Consider the following 22253-nt stretch of genomic DNA (forward strand, 5'->3'; position numbering starts at 1 on the left):
CTAGAAGAGAAGGGATACGGGTGTCCGTAGCGCAACATAGGGGGAACGAAGTTAGCGAGAAAATCCTTACTATTTAACATCGACAAAGCGATAGAAACTGGTACTCTTTTTAGTTCTTCGTTTTCTCTAGGAAAATCTACGATCAATGGAGGCTGCGAAGATTACTCAACTTAAGCTCTTCGTCGAGCAATGTAAATCAAATCCTTCCATTCTCAGTGATCCCTCTATTTCCTTCTTCAGAGACTACCTTGAGAGGTAAATCAATCAGAGGAAAACAATGTCGTAACCTATTCCATCTACCATTTCTTGTTCTTATTTCGCTTTTTTTTTTTTGGGTTTTTGTGGGATTGTTTTGTTTCAGTCTTGGCTGCAAGCTTCCTTCTTCAGCCTACACGCCTGGCGAGTCACCTCCTACTCAAAGCTCGGTATTCTCCTACTTCATTTCTCTATCGTTATTAGGTTAAACTCGCATTTTAACTGAAGTGCGATTTGGTGGTTTTCTTTTTTCTATATTCTCTGGTTTCTCAAAGTTTTTTCTAATTGATTGGTGATCGAACTGCAGAAACCTCGATCAATGGAAGATAGTGATGAGGATGATGACATGACAGACCTCAAAGAAGATGAGTTTTCACAGGGAGCTTCCAAATCTGCTGATGATGGATACGAGAGTGACGTAATTGAATCCGACCTTGAACTGGAAGGAGATGTTGTAGAATCTGACGATGGTCCACCACAGAAGGTTAGGTCGTTTTGGAATTAGATTATTTGTTCTTTTGAGAATTTTCTTGGTGTTTCATTGTAATGATGTTCTAACTGTTGATAATTTCTTCATTCCTGCAGATGGGTGACCCTTCTGCTGAGGTTACGGATGAAAACCGTGATGCTTCTCAAGTAGCCAAGGGTCAAGCAATGGAAGCAATTTCTGAGGGTTTGTGTTATTCTGCACTCTACTTCTGCTGCTGCTGCTGATTCGTTTTTCTTGGAATCTTATGTTCTTTGGTTACTCAGGTAAACTGGAGGAAGCTATTGAACATCTCACTGAGGCAATTTTGTTAAACCCTACTGCGATGATGTATGGGACTAGAGGTATGACCTACTCCAAAATTTGGTTTCGTTAGCCATGACTATTCATTTATCTTCGTTTGGGACCTTGGGTCATCAGTCGTGGTTATTTGTTTATATGTATGCTTGAATTTTATTGATTTTTCTTCTTGTTACTGTTTGTGTAGCAAGTGTCTTCATCAAAATGAAGAAACCTAATGCTGCCATTCGGGATGCCAATGCTGCTTTGGAGGTAATTGCTTCTGTCATCAGTTTAATTATAGCTTAAGTGATTCTTCAAAGTGTGAGTATCATTTAATGCTGCCATTTGGAATGCAAGTGTTGCTTCGCTGACAATTTCTGCTGTTAGTGTATTTGTAGCTTAAGTGTTTTCCTCAGAATGAAAATAACCTAATGCGAGCATTTGAGATGCGACTGCTGCTTTACAGACAATTAAAGCTGGCATTAATTTATTTGTAGCTTAATATTACATTTGTGGATTTAAATGGAAAGAAAATATAAAAATTAGAGAGAAGATTGAAGAGAAAATGATAACTCCTCAATAGAAACGAGAGAGAAAACAGAGAACTTTATCTTTGTGAAAAAAAGTGGGTTTGGCCTATTGCGAGCGAACCTGCTTCTTCTGTTGATAATTCTAAGAGCTAAGTTGGGATTTGAATAATCTATTCTTCTTTAGATAACTGCCCATTAAGTATTTCACTTCTATTTTAACTCTTACATGTTACCTTGAAACTCGTAACAAGGAATCCTGTTTTCTCATTTATGGATAACCTCCTACCTAACATAACTAACAATAAGGGTTCTTGTACCATATTGCACATGTAGACTTGGTCTTGTCCTTTGGACCACTAAATTACAAGTAAGAAAGAATTAAACAATTCCACCTAGATCCCACTTATTGGAGCAAGTCTCAGTTTGCTTCTGTTGATGGCTGATGGACATGAATTGGATGTTGTGTCCATTAACTTGTTCCAGTATGAACGTGGCATGATTGATCCTTGCTGGCTCAATTTCTTCCATCCAATTTTGTTTTAAGCCGTTAAATAGATGAAGATACTCATGTATGCATTCATGATTGTTGATTTCCTAATTTGTGCTCGGCTTTGATATCATTTGATACTTTCACGGATCCAGATGGATAAAAATTGGAAAATAAAAAGAAATGTAAGACAAAATAGGGAAATTATAATTCTGAGGAGAAGAAATAAGGGAGACTACACAGAACTTGTCTCTTATGGCTAAGTGAGACATCTGACCAATAAGCTTGTGGGGCTTGTCTTGATAGAGTAAATTGATTGTAATTGGTCGGGAGGGAGCTTACCTCTGCTTGGATAATTCTAGGAGACGATTAGGATTCCAAAGTCTGTTATTCATTGTGTTAAGTATCCCGTTAGAAGCAACCTCCTGTTAAAACCAATTCTGTTTATCATCTGTATTGGATGCTAAGTATTGTTAATCTGGAGTTGCATATCATCTGACCAATAAGCTTGTGGGGCTTGTCTTGATAGAGTGAATTGATTGTAATTGGTCGGGAGGGAGCTTACCTCTGCTTGGATAATTCTAGGAGACGATTAGGATTCCAAAGTCTGTTATTCATTGTGTAAAGTATCCTGTTAGAAGCAACCTCCTGTTAAAACGAATTCTGTTTATCATCTGTATTGGATGCTAAGTATTGTTAATCTGGATGTTGCATATTTTCTTAGTACCTAAACTTTAGATCTCAATGTTGTTCCTGGTTCTTAATATAAATGAGATGTGCAAATGTATATCCATATCAAGCACAAGACACTATTAATATGGAGACTTGTACGGTCAATACATCTTTTTTCTTATCCAAATTTATGCAAGCCTCATGACTAGAACTTGTTTTCTAATCCAGTTAACTATATGTTTATGTATGATGCGGACATTCCCTTTTAGGGTACTTTGGGTTTTGACTTGTTACTTGCTCACATTTTTGCAAAGTTATACCTTGTTTTGTTGTGAATTATTTCATCATCAAAGGCTTAATTTATGTTGTTGAGCTTAGTTTATATAATGATCTGTTACTTCCCTTCCAGATTAATCCAGATTCTGCGAAAGGTTATAAGACTCGTGGCATTGCCAAAGCGATGCTTGGTCAGTGGGTAGAGGCTGCCAAAGATCTTCACGTAGCATCGAAGTTGGATTTTGATGAGGAGATCCATGATGTACTCAAAAAGGTGTTTTTTCTTTTCCGTTGTTATGTGCTGTATTCTTCCACTAGATTCTATTGTTGTATCTGAGTAGATGTTGTTTGGTTTGTAGGTTGAACCCAACGCACACAAAATTGAAGAGCACAACAGAAAATACGAGCGTTTGCGAAAAGAGAAGGAAGAAAAGAGGATGGAGCGTGAGAGGCAACGTCGTAAGGCTGAAGCACAGGTAAAATTTCATGTGTTCCTCCCCAAAATTCAAAATCTCATTTTCTATTCCTACGTCTGATACATTACCGTGACTTTCTTGTAGGCTGCGTATGAGAAGGCCAAAAGGGATGAGCAGTCTTCTTCAAGTCAGAAACCTGGAGGCATGCCAGGAGGTTTTCCAGGGGGCATGCCTGGAGGTTTCCCAGGGGGAATGCCAGGAGGTTTTCCGGGGGGGATGCCGGGAGGTTTTCCAATGGGAATGGGTGGTGGGATGCCAGCGGGAATGGGTGGTGGGATGCCAGGGGGAATGGGTGGTGGGATGCCAGGTGGGATGCCTGGAAACATTGATATGAGCAAAATTCTAAATGTAAGTGTCTCAATTGATTTATGTTTATGCATCTGTTTTTTATGCTGATGACCACTAATGTTCTAAATGAAAATGGTTCCGGATTAATAGGTAAAGCTGTCAGTTCAGTTCATACCTATACATCCCAGTAGTTTCAACTTTCTGTTTTAGTTGTTCAATTGACTATGGAATAGGGACCATAGATGAAGTGAATACCATAATTCTCAAGGCATTGCATGGCGCCCAGGCATCTAGGCAGCAGCCTAGCGATGCCTTGTCACCTAGCTGGTTTCACCTTGGATGTTGTGACAACTATGGCAAATACAATATCTGACACGCATATGTGGACCCGTCTGGGCCATGCGAGGCGAAGATGACACAGACGCAATCTAGCCTCTGGTATGTAGCATAAGATTAGGTCCCAGGTTCAGTCTTTGTAGGCTGACAGAAAAGTGCTGCTGATGACAGATTTGGAAGAAAAGCAAAGAAGCATCTACTGATCTGATTATTGGTTCCCATCTACCAAACCATCCTTGAATCCAGTCATTAGTTGCTAAAATTAATCATCCCCACCACTTGCTTCAGAGGTTGATCTCCTGCTTTTATGCGAGTTAAGTTAATCACCACCATTGCTTCTTAAGAGGTTAATATCCTTGCTTAAGATTGAATTTGTCAGGACAGAGACAACTTGACATCTCAAATCCTCTGTATCACCCTAACCCAATATCAGTTGGTGTCAGAAGACTCTAAATGACACTTGACAAGTCAGTTGGAGCTGAGATTTGGCCAACTTATAGGCCACAGCTTGCAAGTATAGTTTCAGACAAGTTCCATATTCCTCAAGATTAAGATGGGCTATTTATAGAAACTTGATAATTTTATGTGCATCAACTCATGGAATTTGGATGATTCATGCCATTCATTTTGGTTGTAAGGAAGGTTGATATGGCTATATTGTAAGAGCAGTCTTTTTGTATCAGATTTTCAGTGGAATTAACATTTTTATTCATTTAGGAAGATAGGTTGATTGTATTTGCTTTTGATCTTTTTCAACCACAGGACCCTGAATTATTGGCGGCTTTGAAAGATCCAGAAGTTATGGCTGCTCTACAAGACGGTATTTTCTGTTGCTTTCATCTAATTAGTTTTATGCCCCTCATTTGTTTTTCTGACTGGTTTTTCCTGCATAATGCTAGTTTTTTAGGTACACACGAACACACACAGACACAACCCCCCCCCCCCCCCAAAAAAAAAAAAAAAAAAAAAAAAAAAAAAAATCACTTGAAGTCTCTTAACTAAGCTTCAATAATGAACTTCATGAAACTGAGGTCTCTATAGTTACAATGAAATAAATGGCAATAAGCGTGGCATAAAAATAGAAACTTCTTTAATGCAGAATCCAGTTGTTATAGGGAGTTACCATATTAAGCCTACTGATGAGAAAGGGAGAGCTACCAAGATATTTTTTTATGTTATCTACCCAAATTGTTACTAATTCCAGTCCTTTCCGGACCCAAAAGATGGTTCAGGGGAAGCGCTTGTTCTGGGTCTCCAAAGTGGATCATCAGTCCAACCAAGCTAACTAAGGTGTGCAATTTTTTTCCTGGCTGGACTAGCATGACTTGATCTGGAAACATAGAGTGGGCAAACTGTACTCAAACCAGACTTGTTGATGTGACCCAGAATCTAGGTTTAAGGGTAACAATGTGATTTTCCTTGATTTATGGTTGCCTAGGAAATTCCAGCTAGTAGGGATGATGATTCTAGGGTTTTAGTGTGTATTTTGACACATCCAAATTCAGTCTCTGTGAACAGGGTTCTGCATATTTGCAGGATTCAGGTTTTAGGGTTTTAGAGGATTTGTCTAGGGTTAGGGAAGGGTAGGGGTCTTGCTGTCTTGCAGTTCAGAGCTAGTGGTGCTGCTGGTCTGCAGTTTCAGTACCTAATTTCAGTGAATGAAGGGCTGAGGTATTAAGAAACTTAGGGTTTCTTGAAATTGAAAAATTCTGCAGACTTCTAAGGAAGAAGATGTAGTGCAGGATTTTTCTAAGTCAAGAAAACCAAGCAGTTATTGGGAAAATAAGTTAGGATCACAATGTAGTGCTAGGTGCGACCCAAGGGGAAGGGAAAAGGGGTTTAATGGGGCTGGGGTTGGGATCTGCAGATGAAGGGGTTTCTAGGGTTCTGTCAGTAAAATGAAGGGGTGGGGGGCTCGTGGGGGCTAAGGGGAAATGGGGGAAGGGGCTGGGAGAGTTGTGGGGCTTAGGGCAGTCGTGGGGTCGGGGAATGCTACTGTTAAGGTACAGCAGCAAAGGGGGGGGTTTCTATGGTGCGCGAAGGGGATGGGTGGGAATGGCTGCAGCCAAGAGAAGGGGGCTAGAAATGACTTTCTTCTTCTTTTTTTTTTTTTGGGGGGGGGGGTGTTTTCTCTAAATTGAATGTTGTGACTACTTGATTGCTTTGATGAAGGCTTGAAATCTGCTGGATTGTTGAAGAAGATGAATAACTAGAGCAATTTCACTCAACCAAGGCCCACCCAACCAAGGCCTACCCAACAAGGAGACCTTGGTCCTCAAAAAATTGAATATGGCATTGCATGAATAAGCTATTTATAGCTTGAAAACAAGAGACTTTGATTGGAGTTGGGAATCCTAAAAGATAAGGATCCCAACTCTAGACCACCACACTCAAAAAAGGAATCAAACTACTACAAGACCACAACTCTAGGACTGGAATCTTACTAACACTTTTATCTTTAAAAGCACATGCTAATTAAGATAACTTAGACTCAAGGAATGACTTTAGCTCAAAATAGAACTCCCTAAACAAAACAAACTCCGAAAAGATAAAAACCCCCTTGAATAAGGAATCTCATCTTATCCAATACTAACAAACTTGTAATGGACTTGGACTCTCCATGACTCAACATTTACTTACCCAAATAAAAAAAATAAATTTAGATCCATAACCCTTGGATTGAGGGGATTCAATCTGGACCTTTATTGAGCCCTAAAAGCTTGGAAAATGACCAACATGCCCTTGAGGGGATTTGGCCAGCTAATGATTGGCTTCTTTGGTCTGAGTTTTGGGCCCAGTTATGGGGGTGTCACATCACTTGTGGTCCAATAAGGGCTGGGTAGGAAACATGTAGGAGTTTGTATTTTAGTCTTAGTTTCCTAGTGGAGCTATGTATTGAGTCTTTCTGTTTTCTTAGTAACATGTAATCATTCATTATGGAAAATGAATTGACAGAAAAGTTGAGGTTTTCCTCAGGTTGTGTGGTTAGTGCTCTCTCTGTCTCACTCGTTAGCTTTTGGAAATTGGTCTCTCATCACTCTTTTCCTCTGTCTTCTCATTCATTGTTGTTCTACCCTTGTTTTTATCTTAGTGTTTAATAATCCCTGTTCTTCCCTTATTACATTCGAAGTCTTGTCTCCTGTTCCATGTTAAACTCCTTTGATTTGGTTTTTTGCTTGGTTTCTGTTTTTGTATTTCTTTTTGCCCTTTGGAGTAGGATTGTTCAAATTGTAAACTATAAATACTGTGAATAAATCAACTTTCTCTGAGTAGTAAATTCTCCATACTTACATAATGGTATTATAGCTTAAAGCTCAAAAATTCAATCTTTACTGTTGAAGAAATTTTGCCCAAATCACAGCTGATTCTTCTCCAAACCTAACTCGAAGCAAGCTTTCTCCTCCCAAAATCTTCATCAATCGTCATCTCTTTACAGCTGCTGCTTCTCAACTAGCAGAAATTGTTTCTTCAGGCTAATATTTAACCAAGTAAGTTATTTACAGATTTTTGTTGGAGATAGAACCCTAGCCACTGCCTTGATTTGCTTTATCCTTTGAGGATGCCTGACTCCTGCCCTCTTCCTTCCTTCCTTCCTTCCTTCCTTTTATGATCTAAAATAAAATAAAGAACATCAACCAGTTCTGCCCTGAACGTGTTCTCCCCTTGTCTGAATTATTTTGTTTATGGGAAAAATTATTTCTTTCTTCGAGACCTAACCTTGTGGCAGGCTGAGGGTTCAATTTCTGCAATACTTTAGCAGTTTTTGAGCCTTTTTGCAATCCACTCTGTAGGGCTGTAATCAGTGTCACTTCAGATTTTTTGGTTTGTAAGTTTCCTCTTTGTAGTAATCTGCCTTATGGAGGCATTGTGCTCTACCATTAGTAAACCAGTCGGATCTTTAAAGATTGTAATTTTTCCTTCTTCCCCCCCCCCCCCCCCCCAAAAGTTGTTACCCTAAAAAGCTGGCTGTACCTTTTCCCTTACCGTTACCCATATACTATTGGTCTGAAAGCCTAAAACTGGAAGATGGCTACATCTGAACCTATAACTTGTACAGCTGACAACCTTGACAAGAATGACTACCAGCCTCTTGGTTCCCCTCTTAAATTCCTAGATGGGTGGTCAGACTACCTAATGTGGTCTAGAGCTGCCTACATCACTGTTTGCAAAATAAAATAACCGCAAGCGCACAGTATCGTGTAGCTAACGGGTCGATCTCAAGGAGATATGCCACCTAGAATTCAACTTCTTAATAGTAATGCGAGAGTGGAATGATTCAATTTTTGTTAACTAATTACTTAAACTAAACCAACGATCCTAATCCATACATCTAATGCAATCGAATTGAAACGAAAAAAATAAAGCAAACATAACTAATGGATAAATAAAAGACAGGTAAAAAAATGCAGATGCAACACCACCCGTCACCAGAAACAGAGGCACGACTGTAGGCTTGCTCCGGTTATGTGGTCCGAGATAATGAATGAATAGGCAGAAAGTAAATAACAGAAAGTAAATAACAAAGCAATAAAAGGAAAAGGAAGCCTTAACCAAAGAGAGGCACGACTGTAGGCATCTCTGATCAAGGATTCAAGGGAAGGGAGAACAATAAATAATGCTGAAAGTAAATCCTAAATTAAGAATATTGAGGGGTAGATAGAAGCGGGAATGGAGGGGGGAGAGAAGACTATTGAAGAATCTTACTTGCATCTTCTAAACAAAACTTGAATAAACAATTCGAATCTCAACCAACCCTAACAACCAGATTTAGAATAAACTAGATCTGCAATTGCTAGACCCAGAGAGAAAGTGAATCCTCTTGAAACTTGAACTTGAACTTGAACTTGAACTTGAAATTGAAATTGCATTGATAAAACTAAAGGAATTACACTTGCATAAAAGAAAAATTACACAACTTCAATCTTCCTAAACATTCAATCTAAAAACTAGAACTAGAGCCCACAAATTAATCAAAGAACTAGAGCAAACTAGAGCAAACTAAAGAGAATAGAAAGTGCAAGACTAAAGTAAAATTAAAGAGAAAGTAAAGTGTGTCCTAGACCTAAGAGGGAGGTAATATTTATAGAAGAAGGAGAATAGTTTACAAACAAAGAAATAAAATAATAATACCTAATAATAATACTAATAAAAATAATAATAATAATAACAAAAGAGTAAAATAGAAAAAAAAAAAACAAATAAAGAAAGAAGAGAGAGAGAGAGAGAGAGAGAGAGAGAGAGAGAGAGAGAGAGAGATGAAAGAAAAAATAGCAATACGTTAAGAAGGCAAGTGGAGAAAAAGAATAAATAAAAAAATAAAAATAAAATTAAGATTGAGTTACAGAGAATGAAGTTGGCCAGAATGAAAGAGAAAAAGTGAGAGGAGAGAGGAGAGAAAGAGAGAAAAAAAAACAAAACGAGAAAAGGAAAAGAAAAAAAAAGGAAAGGGGAGAGAGAGAGAAAATGAGAGAGAGAGATAAAATGTAACAAAATAAAATCTCTAAAAACAATAGAAAATCCTTCTTTGAATCTGGAATTCTCAATTACAAGAAAATAAAATAAAAATCCTAATCTAATTTTACAAGATATTTTGGAGTTGGCCCATACTTGCATCTCTAGCCCATCATGCTCCAAATCAGGCCCACTTTCGCACTTGAGAATTTGAACGGACCTCTTGACGTGTAAAATCGCATGTTTCATACTCAAAACTCGCTTAAGTCCTAAAAATTCATAAAATCTGCAAAAACAACATAAAACCCAAGGTAGCTCCACACAAAGTGTTAAAAATGCATGTTTTATGCCCTAAGATTTCACACATAAATGTGTTCATCAATCACTATCATTGGCTAAGGACTTCTAGGACATACCAGCCTTACTGTGAAACCGAGAAACCCTGGATCAGCATCAATAGCTTGCACATGACTCTATGGTGATAGCATTTCTAGTCAGATGTATGGAGCCAGAATTACATGGAACCTTTCTACTATTAGACACTGCTGCTAGTGTTTGGAGTGCTGCTCAGAATACCTATGGCAAAAGTTGGGAACAGGGATCAAGTCTCCGAACTCCACAAGCAACTTCATGAAATGTACTACACCTGGCTTGTCTGTTGCTTGCTCACTGTAAGAAGTCCTAATGAATGATCAAACTATAGATTAGATAGTGCTGGCTACATTGAAGTGGATGGGGCCAATTTTTGTATATCATATTTCACTACATCTACCGTGCCATGGAGATATTCAATGTATCTGTTATCAGTTTTTATCCACCCCCACCCTGTAATTGAATTCTTTTGTCTAGTAAAGGTGTTCATCATCGAGAATTTTAAGTGTATGACAGTGCTATAGGACAAACCATGATTTGACTAGCAGAATTTAGGCACAATGAACTGGGGATTCATAAAATGAGCATAGGTGACCGAGTACCTTGAGAGTGGGACATGAAAGGATATAATCTGAAATTTTAATTCTCTTAAAGGTAGTCAACATCATCTGGTGGCAAGATGAGGAAAGTTGATGAATGTTGTTAACTGTACCTAAGTGTATGGTGGACCAAATGATTAGGAATACCCTTTCCTTATTGGCTTTTGACTTGGCAAAATAAGGTGTCACTGAGCTGCAGATTGTGGTTGGGGTTAGCCCATCCTCTACCCTCTAATGGTTGTGGGTCTAGTTAGTCGCTGTTTAGGCTTTATGTTCTTGCCTACACATTGTATCATTTTTGCGGGATAGGTTGCTCTACCCTATCTATGCTTCCCCTTTCATGGATTATTTAGCTAGAGAGTGGAGACATTCAAGATGAAATCCTTTAGGTTAGACCTTGTATCTAGCATGACTTTAAACAGAGCTGATTGGAAGGCAAGAATCCATGTAGCCGACCCATTTAGTTGGGAGAAGGCTTGTTGTTGTTGTTGTTGTTATATTCAAGATGAGGTCCTTGACATGCTTTTTGCTGTTGATCTTGTTTTCGCTAATCGGGCAAAGCAAGCATCAATGTGAAGTTAGAGTAAGTGTGAGGATGAGATGGTGTTACTTTGTTTATACTAGGATGGATTATCAGGTGGAGAGGGAGATTCTGAATTGCGGTTATTGTGGGTATTTGGGTTCAATCATGCTAAGGAGGTGAGAGGATTTTGTTTCTCAATGAATTAAAATAGAACAAATGAAGTAAAGACTAAAGAGGTTTGATGGAAATATGCTTTCAAAACTTCAAGAGAGATTTTATAGGATAGTTATATGATTTGCAGTTATGTATGGACAGAATGTTGGAGTTGAGAAACATCATATAGATGAACTTGGTGTAGTAAAGATGTCGATATGGATGAAGAGCAAAACTAGGAAGGACACAAAGTTGGATGATCATGTTGGAGTTTTTTTGGGGATTATTTTCTGTACACGATCAGTTGCAAAAAAGTCGTTTGAGGTGGGATGACCATGTTAATGGGGGCTTTTGGATGTTCCAATATGGGATTTGATTCAGACTAATGGAACTAAAAAAAGCCAGGGTTGTACCAATTATGACCTTGGAATGGACTGATTGGACGGCAATATAATTTGTAACATACCCTATTTATCGTATTATTAGTCTCTTGCGGCTGCTTATAATATCCTATTCATCTTCATCAAAATCTGTTGTTGTAGTGAATGACTCATTATTTGAGAATGCTGATCTCAGCCAAGTTGGGCTGGGGTAAAGTTGAGGGAAGTTTGTGCAGATATGGACGAGTCTCTAGTTTTTCAGATTTAGTGGGAGCATGAACTTGGCTTTTTGGGTGAGTATGGTTATGATGGTAATGGTGATGAGAGTGGTTAACTAGTTGCATTTTTTTTTATAATGCTTTTGGAAAGCTTCTGAAGTTGTACCGTTGCCCTAGTCCATTACACTGGTTGGGCTTGGACAATTGTCCAGGATTTGATGGTTGATGTAAATCTTTTGTCATCACAGTTCTGCTTTCTTCTTGATTATAATTCATAGATAGTTTAAGTGAAAACAGTTCCAAGTAACGAATTTGAGTGTGATCTGCAGTCTAATTAGTTAAAGAGTTGTCTAACTGTATTCAAATGCCATGTAAATGCAGTTCTTGTTTTTGCTTGGCTTGTGTTAATGTTGCTGAATTCCTACGTATGGGTATTGCTATGTCTCTGAGAGTCTGTCTTGTGTTGTACCATGCAGTGATGAAGAACCCTGCGAATTTTGCAAAGCATCAATCAAACCCGAAGGTGGCTCCTGTCATTGCAAAGATGATGGGCAAATTCGGTGCACCCAAATAAAAGATAATTGTAAGAATATGTTTTTGTTCATAGTTAGATGGAGCTATGCTTTTACATTAGCTTTGTTAGGGAAGAGATGGTGCGGCTCCAGTTATGACTGCATTTGCATTGATCATTTGTTTCATCTTGTTTACATTGAGTAGAACCTCATAGTCAAATTAAAGCGAAGAAGTTGAAGGATTAAATTTTGGAATCTAGCAGCATTGTTTGTTGGTGGACAGATAGGATAGAATTGAGACCGGATGACAGTACTCGAATGCCCTTTGTTTGACTTTTCCTGTCAAGTTCATTCAGAGGGCAATCATTGGATGTGCAGAGGAGAAACATAGGAGGACGGTAGTTATGATGATGTGATGATTGGTTCATGTTTGTCTCGGCAAATTCTGCCAGAGTTTATGTTATTTATTTTGCTTGGTATCCAAACTTATTTCAAAATGAATAAAGCTTTTCTAGAAACTGAACAGCATTTTCACCCACAGTTTCTAAAATGTGAAAAAAGAAAATTTTGGGTTGTTCTCCCATTTTAAATGTTAAAATCATTAATTTACCCGTTATTAATTTTATGGAATAAAAACTATTAAGAATTGTAAGGAATTTGCATAGAGAAGGTAGGATGGTTATCTTGGAATCTTTTATCAACTGTCTTGGGAGGATATCAAGGCTGACGTAGAAGTTATGGTGAATCAATTTTATAATACAGGAACGTTTACATGGTCTCACAATTTTACGTTCATTTCTCTAATTCTCAAGATTGATTCCCCTCAGTAGGTGGGACACTATAGGCCAATTAGCTTGTGTAATACAAGTTAATAGACTCAAACAAGTCATACCTTAAGTGATCTCTTTTCAGCAAAATGGTTTTGTCAAAGTTCTGCCATATATAGGGTAATATTTTGATCGCTCATGAAATCCTTGTAAAAATACTTCATCACAAGAAAAGAATAAAAAGAATTATGGTGGTGAAATTGTACATGAGCAAAGCATATGACAGATTGGAATGGGGATTTCTCTTTTTGCTTATGGTTTCCCAACAAAATGGATAGATTGGATTATGTTTTGTGTTAAGAGATTCAATTATTCTATCCTGGTGAATGGCTCGATTGTCGGCTACGTTACTCCTTCACGAGGTCTTAGATAGGGAGACTCTTTATCACCATATCTTTTTATCTTATGTATTGAATTATTATCTATTCATATGGAGCTTGTAGTAATGTAGAAGAAATTAGAAGGCATTTCCTTAGCACTGGGAGGGGAGAAAATATCACATCTTGTTTTGAACAAGCTACTATGAAGAAGCTCGCAATTTTGCTGGCATTATTCAGCACTATTGTGCTTTATTAGGACAAGAACTGAATATCCAAAAAACTAGAGCTCATTATAGTAAAAGCACTTCAGCAAACATGAACGAGCTTTATCCACTCATTTTAAAATCATTCCAACTTCTGAGATGGATATATATTTGGGCATTCTACTATTTGCAGGGAAATTGAAGAAGAAACACTGTTTAACACTCATAGAGCGGGTTTTGTGAAGATTATAGGGGTGGAAATCAAAGATCCTATCCTCACAAGGTAAGTTGGTTCTTATTTAGTCTACATTGGTGGTGATGCCATCACACTTCATGTCCTGTTTTACATTACCGACGACTATTTTGTTGGACATGGAACGGGCGATGAGAAGTTTCTTTTGGTCCAATGGGGATAAACAACATGTGCATATTGTGAAATTGGAGCACTATATGCACAACTAAATCTGAAGGTGAATTCAATATCTGGAACCTTCAAAATGTCAACCTAGCACTTCTGTCTCGGAAGGCATGGGAGTTATTTCAAAACCCCTCTTATCTGTGGGGTCGTCTTATGGTGCATAAAATATTGTAAAAATAGTTCATTTCTAGAAGTGCAACCACATGCTAATGATTATTGGGGGATGGAAGTCCATATTGAAGGGACGGGACCTAATGAAAAAGGACATGTTCATGCAAGTTGGAAACGGAGAACTCATTAACCCCTGGAGGAGAATTGGATACTGAACTCCTCCCCTGATCAGGTTAATATCCAGCCCTATTCTAACCTTGACCCTGACCCGGATCCACTGTTGTATTCAGGTCCGAGGACCCGAAGCGGTGGAAGAAGAGACTTATGAACCATCGATTGATGATCATGATTCGGAGACCGAGCCCATGGACATTGACAATGATACCCCTTGCTTAAATGCATTGTCAGTGTTTAAGGAAAGTCTGCGCATCGGAGAAGATTAATATGGTTGATATACCAAATGACCTCCTGTGCACAATCCGAAGGTATTCCCCGAAACTAGACTTCTTGATTGAATTGTGGAAGAAAACCTCACTCAATTTGACCTTGTATAGCCTTCAAATCCCTACTTGAAGTTCTGTTCTAAACCCGAGTTTTCTGAAAACATTTTGGTCGATCATTTTGGTCGATACCATCGACCAAAACCAGATCTGCCAAGTTAATGATTCCATGGAATATTCCTTTTCTATTTAATATGACCTCGAGCCTTGAGCCTTTGCAATCATTTTTCTCACCGGGAACGGGGGAGAGCTTCCCAAAGCACTCCTTGGTTAGTGTGAAGGGTATCTCATCAAAGACACTTAGTTTATCATTGATTCTTGCCTTCATCTTCTACATTAAGGTATGACTCTTCATTCCACTCTCTACCCTACCATTTCACTCCTTTCATTGTCATCTTGCTGATGGGACATTTGGAATGGTGCCGCAACCTTGCAACCACCACTCCAAGTGCCTACCATGCTCAATCCATGATTCCCTTAGCCATTCATTGATGCTAATGCTTATATTTCATGCCTAGCATATGTATTCCATGCTTTACCTATTAACATCATACCATTTGATATCAAACCGAGCTATAAAGTGTATTATGTTCATGTTTAACATTGCCATATTATTCCAATCGAATTCTATTAGTTCCTCTAGCTATTGCATGCTATTCCTCATCAATGCAATCAATTCCAACCATGCCATGATGTTTATCACTTGAACTTGATAGCTCAAATTGGGGCTTTTAATTAGACCATTGGATTGGGTTAATTCTTGATTTATAGTGTCCTACTACTGTTGTTAAGTATGCCTCCAAGTTCCAGATTGATCCGAACACCGGAAGATTCATTTCGGACCAAAATCCCCAAAATCCACTATTTTGCCCGAGGACTATTTTGGTCGATACGTCGACCAAAACCATCGACCAAAGTTGTTCTGAAGCAACCTTGGTCGTTTGACTCAAATGACATCCGATCTTCCCGACTTCTTTCTAACTTATTATTGATGTTTGTTTAGGGCCTTAACACTCTATTGGACTATTCTTGGTATTATCAATTCATCATCAACCATCCAAGGTAAGGATGGTTATATCCATAAACATATAAGTCATCAAATATTGAACTATGCTTTATTCAAGGAATGAAATCCTAAATTTCTTTCAATCATTATGATGCTGATACATATGTGTTAGAACAGAACATTTAAATCTTTATACATTTGTTGTGTTACTCTATCATTTTGATTTGCTTATGTTTATAATGATTCGTTTCAATATCATGATTTGAGTACTATTATGAATATGCATTGGATGCATGAGAAATGATGAGATTTGATGTGTGATTGCTTACGCGACTTGGGATTGGAGGGTGCCCCCTGACACACTCGTCCTGGGCACGGAGGGAATAGTATGGGATATTCTCCGATGGTGCCTATCGACACTCTCGAGTTATTGGATGACATACATAGGAGTGTCTAGTTGTGTGGCTAGGTTCATCCTTGTCGTGTCGACCCGAATCGGAAGGGCATTGAGACCGAACAACCCGTGGTAGTGTATGGTTGGATGGGCGCCTAGGCCGGTAGCCAATCCGATAGGGGACATAAACCATGCTACGGATACCGAAAGGGGCCATTATTGGTAGAGTTGCATATGGATAGACTTGGGCTCACGGGCGCTCAAGACCGGTAACCAATCCGTGAGAGGACGTGAGAGCTTCCGTTACATATGTGGATGACCAATAGGATTGATGAGTCCAAACCGGGATTTCGCCGACTTTAGTGTGAAGGATACGAGGAAAGGATCGCCGGGGGAGGAATGGACGTATCCGAATCGACTTGACCGAATGAGTAGATGACTTGCATTGGGCTAGGCTTACCGTGACATGCGCCAGACCTGACCAAATGGTGATGTGAGAGAGCGGTGACCGATTCCCCTTACCATGGTTTTGATGACTTTACCGATCTTCCCGGGCATTCCCAAGATATGGAAATGGGAGAGTGACCGACGACCCGAGAGAAGTACGGTGCTATGACTTAAAGCATGTCTACCTTAGAGACCAGCATTCATAGAGTTAGACTCATATCTCGCATCATATGTTCCATATCACATTGCATTATTATATGTTACGAGTGTGTATGATTTCTAATTATGGAATAACCTTCGAGTTCTTCGAACTCATTCCTTTGTGCAAATGTTTTAGATTACATTCCAGTACCGAAGATTACGATGGCACCTCCTATGAGGCGGACTATGATTCCACAACTACCCTCCGGGTAGTGGCGCGGTGAGGATTCGTATATTGGAGCCGAGGAGGATTATATTCGCACCGGGTTAGCCCCACGGTGGCGGGAGCGGCGCTGGGTTACTCATCCGCGTGAGGAGACTACTATTAGTATAGAAGAAACCAGCATAGTGCCCCATCCCCCGGTGTATTTGTGGAACCATTGGTCTTGTAACTAACTTATCTTTGAGTTCATCTTTGACACTAGACATGTATTTGACGCATCACACCTTCCGCGTCGAGAGAGTGGTTATCATACCCTCTCACCCTTATGATTATGCTTAATGTTATGCCTTCCGCACCGATTATTTAGTCTTATCTTATTCATGATATTTAGTATTAACTGTTTACCATTGATTATTACTATTCATGATTGTGTTACCGTGTATGTGGGAGGCATGGACCTCAGATCATTGATCCTTGGACTGTGGATCACATCTCGGGTATTCCAAATGGGGTACCGGCTGGGTGGATGTGACATCAGGGATGCTATCCCTTTGCACACCAAGGACCAGACAAAGTTGCTCAGCTGATCAATACTCGGACTCATTCCTGGAATAGAGATTTATTAAACAAATGGTGGCCGCGTGACCTAGTATAGAAAATTTTGGCGATTCAACTTCCACAATTTGATATGGAGGATCGAATCATCTGGAAATGGACTTCACTGGGAACTTTTACTGTGAAATCAACCTACAAATTGGCATGTGATCAACAGAAGAGTCAAAACAGTCCGTTGATTCCTACATGGCGTCTACTGTGGACTTTACCATTATTGCCGAGAGCCACTCATTTTATATGGAAACTGTTACATCATAAACTTTCCACTGCTGATCTTCTACTAGCGTGAGGATGTAATATTCCAACCTCTTGTTTTTTCTGCTGGCACCAGAAGGCTTCTCCCGATCATATATTCATCCATTGTAAATATACAAGAAAAGCCTGGACTGATCTTCATTACCTGGACCTGCTTACAACTACTTCCATTACTGATGTGGTACAACAGTCCATCCATCAAGCACAGAGCAGTGATGATGCAAGTAATTTACTCAACTCTCTACTTGCTTTATGGCTAATTTGGAAGTCCTACTTGAGTCATATTGCCACAAATATCTCAATTCAACTAGAGCAAATGAGTTCTAGATTTGGAAGGGATTACAGTTTTACCATTTCACTAAGCCCCGAAATCTAGCAATTCCATCGGCTTATGGCGTCATCAAATGGATAGCTCCGCTGCCTCCATTTGTAAAAATTAATGTTGATGGATCTTTTTTTAAGGAGCAAGGGCGTGCGGGTTATGGCGGAATTGCTAGGAATCATCTGGGCAAGATGATATTTGGATTTGGAAATGGAACTGCATCCAAAGATATTCTAACTCTAGAAGCAATGGCAATGCGGAAGGCTATGTTATGGGCTAAGGATTTTAATCTTAAGAGCGTAGAGATGGAGAGTAATAACCAAGCATTAATTACTATCATCCACAAGTACCCGCAGGAGGTGCCCTGTAAACTTTCACCAATCATCATAGACATAAGTATATTGGCAGCAACCTTTGACTCTATTTCCTTCCAACATGTCCCAAGGGAAGCAAATTTTGTCGCTGATGTTTTGGCAAAAAAGGAGCACTCACACAGGCTGATACTTTATATGTACATACACCCCCACCCTCTATTAGTCTTTTTATGTTATTTGGTGCTCTAGTTATAGGTTGTAGTTGTGGTTTCTCCTTCTAATAAAGTTTCTCCTCACCAAAAAAAAAAAAAAGGTTCCCTACGCTGCTGTAACAGTGTGGCCACATAAGCTACATACATCATTGTACTTGAGGTAATTTTTTCAGTAACAAAAGGGCATTGATAAAGGCTAACCACACATGTTGTAAATATGGAGTTTGTTTTGGTAACGACAACAGTTCTTTCAAATCCGGGGCATTAACTATCGAAATTGCTTCAGCGCATGACAGTAAAACGAGATTTTAGTCTGTCTGATCTGAAATCTGAATAATCTCGTCTGTTGAATTTCAATGGTTGAAGTTAATGGGCAAAACTGAAGCAAATCACCATTAACTATATTTTCAGTGGTGGGTTTTTTTTCTTTCTTTGGTACGAACATAAGGTGGGTAGTTCACAAGAAGCAAAATACCAAAAATCACAAGACAACAGATCTCCAAAGTCCCTCTGCCCACCCACTGCTTCAACAGACGTAGCTTCCTTTTGTTGATAAAGGGTAGACAATAGGCACCTACCTATAGTTTCGCTTTCGAACAAACAGTTGTAATGTCAGGTGGATCGGAAGGAAAATTTGCCTTTTAAGTGAAATTGAATCTCGACCGTTGAATTTTAGTGGTTAAGATTGAAATTTTGACCGAAAATTCAATCCGACGACCCATAGTAGACCCCTATCCTATTACATATTATCTATCAATCCACAACTTTCGGGGCTGCATTTGGGTTTTACTGTCGCCGTTTATTTGCACTGTGCTAGTGTGTTAAAGGGTACAACTACGATCCACAAGGATCCAGATCCTCTCATGCAAGTTTCTCGTCTGTTCGGTCCATCCAATGCCGGATGGGCAACATGTGGACGGAGAGGATGGCAATCGTCGGCTGGAGAGGAATCACAACTTTTGAAAACAGATTGATAGCTTTATAGGCATTTCCAAATGGTCTGGTATTTGTTTTTTGGGGTCAGATAAATGGTTTGGTTTTATTTTAGCTTTTCTATCCAATGGTTCATGCGTTGTCTATATGATGATCGAAGAGACAGAACAGACAAAGAGGCTTGAATGAAAAGGACCAAATTCAACCCACAATGCTATCACAATAAAGGACATAACCTACGCCTATTAGACTTATTTTTTTCCAGATTTTCCTAGATGTTATTGTTGACTTATTTAAAAGCCACAGATAAAAATAAACACGCAGTTAAACCCGTCATGGATATTTATAGAGAAATGCCCAAAAGATGCTAAAGATACACACCCCACAGTTTAAAAACACAAAGACTTCCAAATTGAATTTTCATTGGATACATTAATCCAAATTGACACTGGAAACTGGTAAGTCACTATTTATTATAGGGATATTTAAAAAATAATAATAATAAAAACAGTGATTTAACAGTTTTAAGTGATAAATTTACCAATAAAAATCCAAATTTCGAGTTTCTATGTTTTTTAAACGTAAAATGGGGGTGTCGATGCTTTAAGGCCTCCATTTTGGGGTGCCAGTGCAATTTGCTCATGTTTTTATGGTATTAGAGCTTACTCGGCTTTCGTTTCTCATTTGGGATCTTTGTGTCTCTCAGCTTAATCCTATCTCTTTTTCTTTTTTGATAATCTTAGCATCTTAAATATGACTATCAATCATGTATTCGATGAACATTGTTGATGTAGTTACATGGTCCAATATTGAAAGACAATACAAATGATAATCTTTATTATTAATCTTGAATGATGATACAAAAAAATGGTAAAACTTGGGGACTCGCTCGACTCAAGGTGGGGACTCACTCAACTCCAGAGGATTTACTTAACTCTTCAACACAAGTGTGCACAAGCAAAGACTATCTTTCCAAAATAACTGATTCTTGAGTTCAAGAATCTGAGTTTGTGAACTAGAAGCGAAAACTTTATTCAACTTCTCCCACGCTTCAAGTTCGAGCAGAAACGATGTGAGGAAGAACTCGTTCAGACACAGATGCAACAAGCCAATTGAGAATCAACTGATCTTGTCGCTCCTAGAAAACAGCTGCTAATCAGAGGGATTAGACGGAAGATCAGAGGAAGAATTTGACACGAGATGCAAACAAGAACCATCAAGATAACCAAAGAGATCATATCCACACAACAATGGGATGAATTGAGTCTTCCACAACAAAAAATTCGAAGAATTCAACTTGCTCGGTAACACAACAGCAACATTCACTGAAATCAGAGGTGATGACGCCACCATAGGAGACGGTGCCGGAGAAATATGAGAGGGATTGGCAGAAGACATAACTAGGAACTTTTTAGGGTGAATGCTCGAAATGACTAATTGATACCATGTAAAAAGGTAAAATGTATACAATGATACTAGACTGACAGCGTATCCTTAAGAATTATATATATAGAATGAAGATTAGAAGGAGAGAGAGAGAGAGAGAGAGAGAGAGAGAGAGAGAGAGAGAGAGAGAGAGAGAGAGAGAGAGAGAGAGAGAGGGGCGGGGTTTGAATGGTCAAGAGCATTAATTGCATTTGACAATTTGGGCTTGGGCTTCATCATCCTCCCCCGCTTGAAAAGAGAGAGAGAGAGAGAGAGGGGCGGGGTTTGAATGGTCAAGAGCATTAATTTCATTTGACAATTTGGGCTTGGGCTTCATCATCCTTGAGTTTGGATCGCTATAATGTGGGTAGAGATTCGAGATGTTGAAAATATGACTAATATTCATGCATTCGAGTAGCTCAATATGGTAGGCATTAGGTCCCTATTTTCTTAAGGATACGACAATGACCAATTTTCTTTTGCTTGAGTTTGTTGTATGTATCACTTGAAAATCTCTTTTTTTGGCAAGTAAACCATCACCAAATCGTCCTCTTCAAATTCCACATAGTGTTAATGAATATCGGCATCTTCTTTGTATCGATCATTGGCTCTTTGGAATTAAGCTCAAACTTGTCTTGGATTTCATGAATATGATTTGCAAGATCTTCTGCTTTTAGATTTGTCTTATTAGGATTCAGAATTAGAATATGATCTAAAATGTGATTTAGGCTTCTTCCATACGTTATCTCGAAGTGATATTTTTGAGTAGATTGACACTTTGAACTATTGTAGGCAAACTCCGCTTGTGGCAGAATCAAGTCCTATTGACAAGGATGATCACTTATAAGACAACGAAGCAAATAACCAAGTGACTTATTCACAACCTTGGTTCGTGGATAATCACTTGAAAATGGAAATTGTAGTTTAGTGCCAGTAAGTTTCCACAAAGTAATCCAAAAGTGGCTATGATATCAATTGAGGTTGCCAAAGGGTCCAATATTGAAAGACAATACAAATGATGATCTTCACTATTAATCTTGAATGATGACACAAGAAAATGGTAAAGCTTTAGGGTTTGCTCAACCCAAGGTGGGGACTCACTCAACCCTAGAGGTTTCACTCAACTCTTCAACACAAATGTGTACAAATAAAAACTATCTTCTAAAATAATGACATCCTTCCATAATAGAATTACATATATATACAATGAAGATTTTAGAGAGAGAGAGAGAGAGAGAGAGAGAGAGAGAGAGAGAGAGAGAGAGAGAGAGAGAGAGAGAGAGAGAGAGA

General features: G+C 38.8%; 1 protein-coding gene across 2 annotated transcripts; it reads left to right on the forward strand.

The window, feature by feature from the left end:
* Positions 1–12544, forward strand: HIP1 (HSP70-interacting protein 1). Of its 2 annotated transcripts, XM_089141974.1 has the most exons (12): positions 3–255; positions 362–425; positions 563–739; positions 841–928; positions 1009–1086; positions 1230–1294; positions 3123–3263; positions 3349–3465; positions 3550–3701; positions 3750–3813; positions 4852–4909; positions 12262–12544. In XM_089141974.1, the coding sequence occupies exons 1-12, from the start codon at positions 146–148 to the stop codon at positions 12357–12359; spliced, it is 1212 nt and encodes a 403-aa protein (XP_088998100.1). In that variant the 5' UTR covers positions 3–145; the 3' UTR covers positions 12360–12544. The 2 variants fall into 2 exon arrangements, with proteins under 2 accessions (XP_088998098.1, XP_088998100.1); XM_089141972.1 differs by having other exon boundaries at positions 1–255; positions 3550–3813.
* Positions 12545–22253: the final 9709 nt, after the last annotated feature.

Source organism: Hakea prostrata, chromosome 1 (assembly GCF_041222555.1).
Source record: "Hakea prostrata isolate BN-2017 chromosome 1, UWA_Hpros_2, whole genome shotgun sequence".
NCBI classification, from domain to species: Eukaryota; Viridiplantae; Streptophyta; class Magnoliopsida; order Proteales; family Proteaceae; genus Hakea; species Hakea prostrata.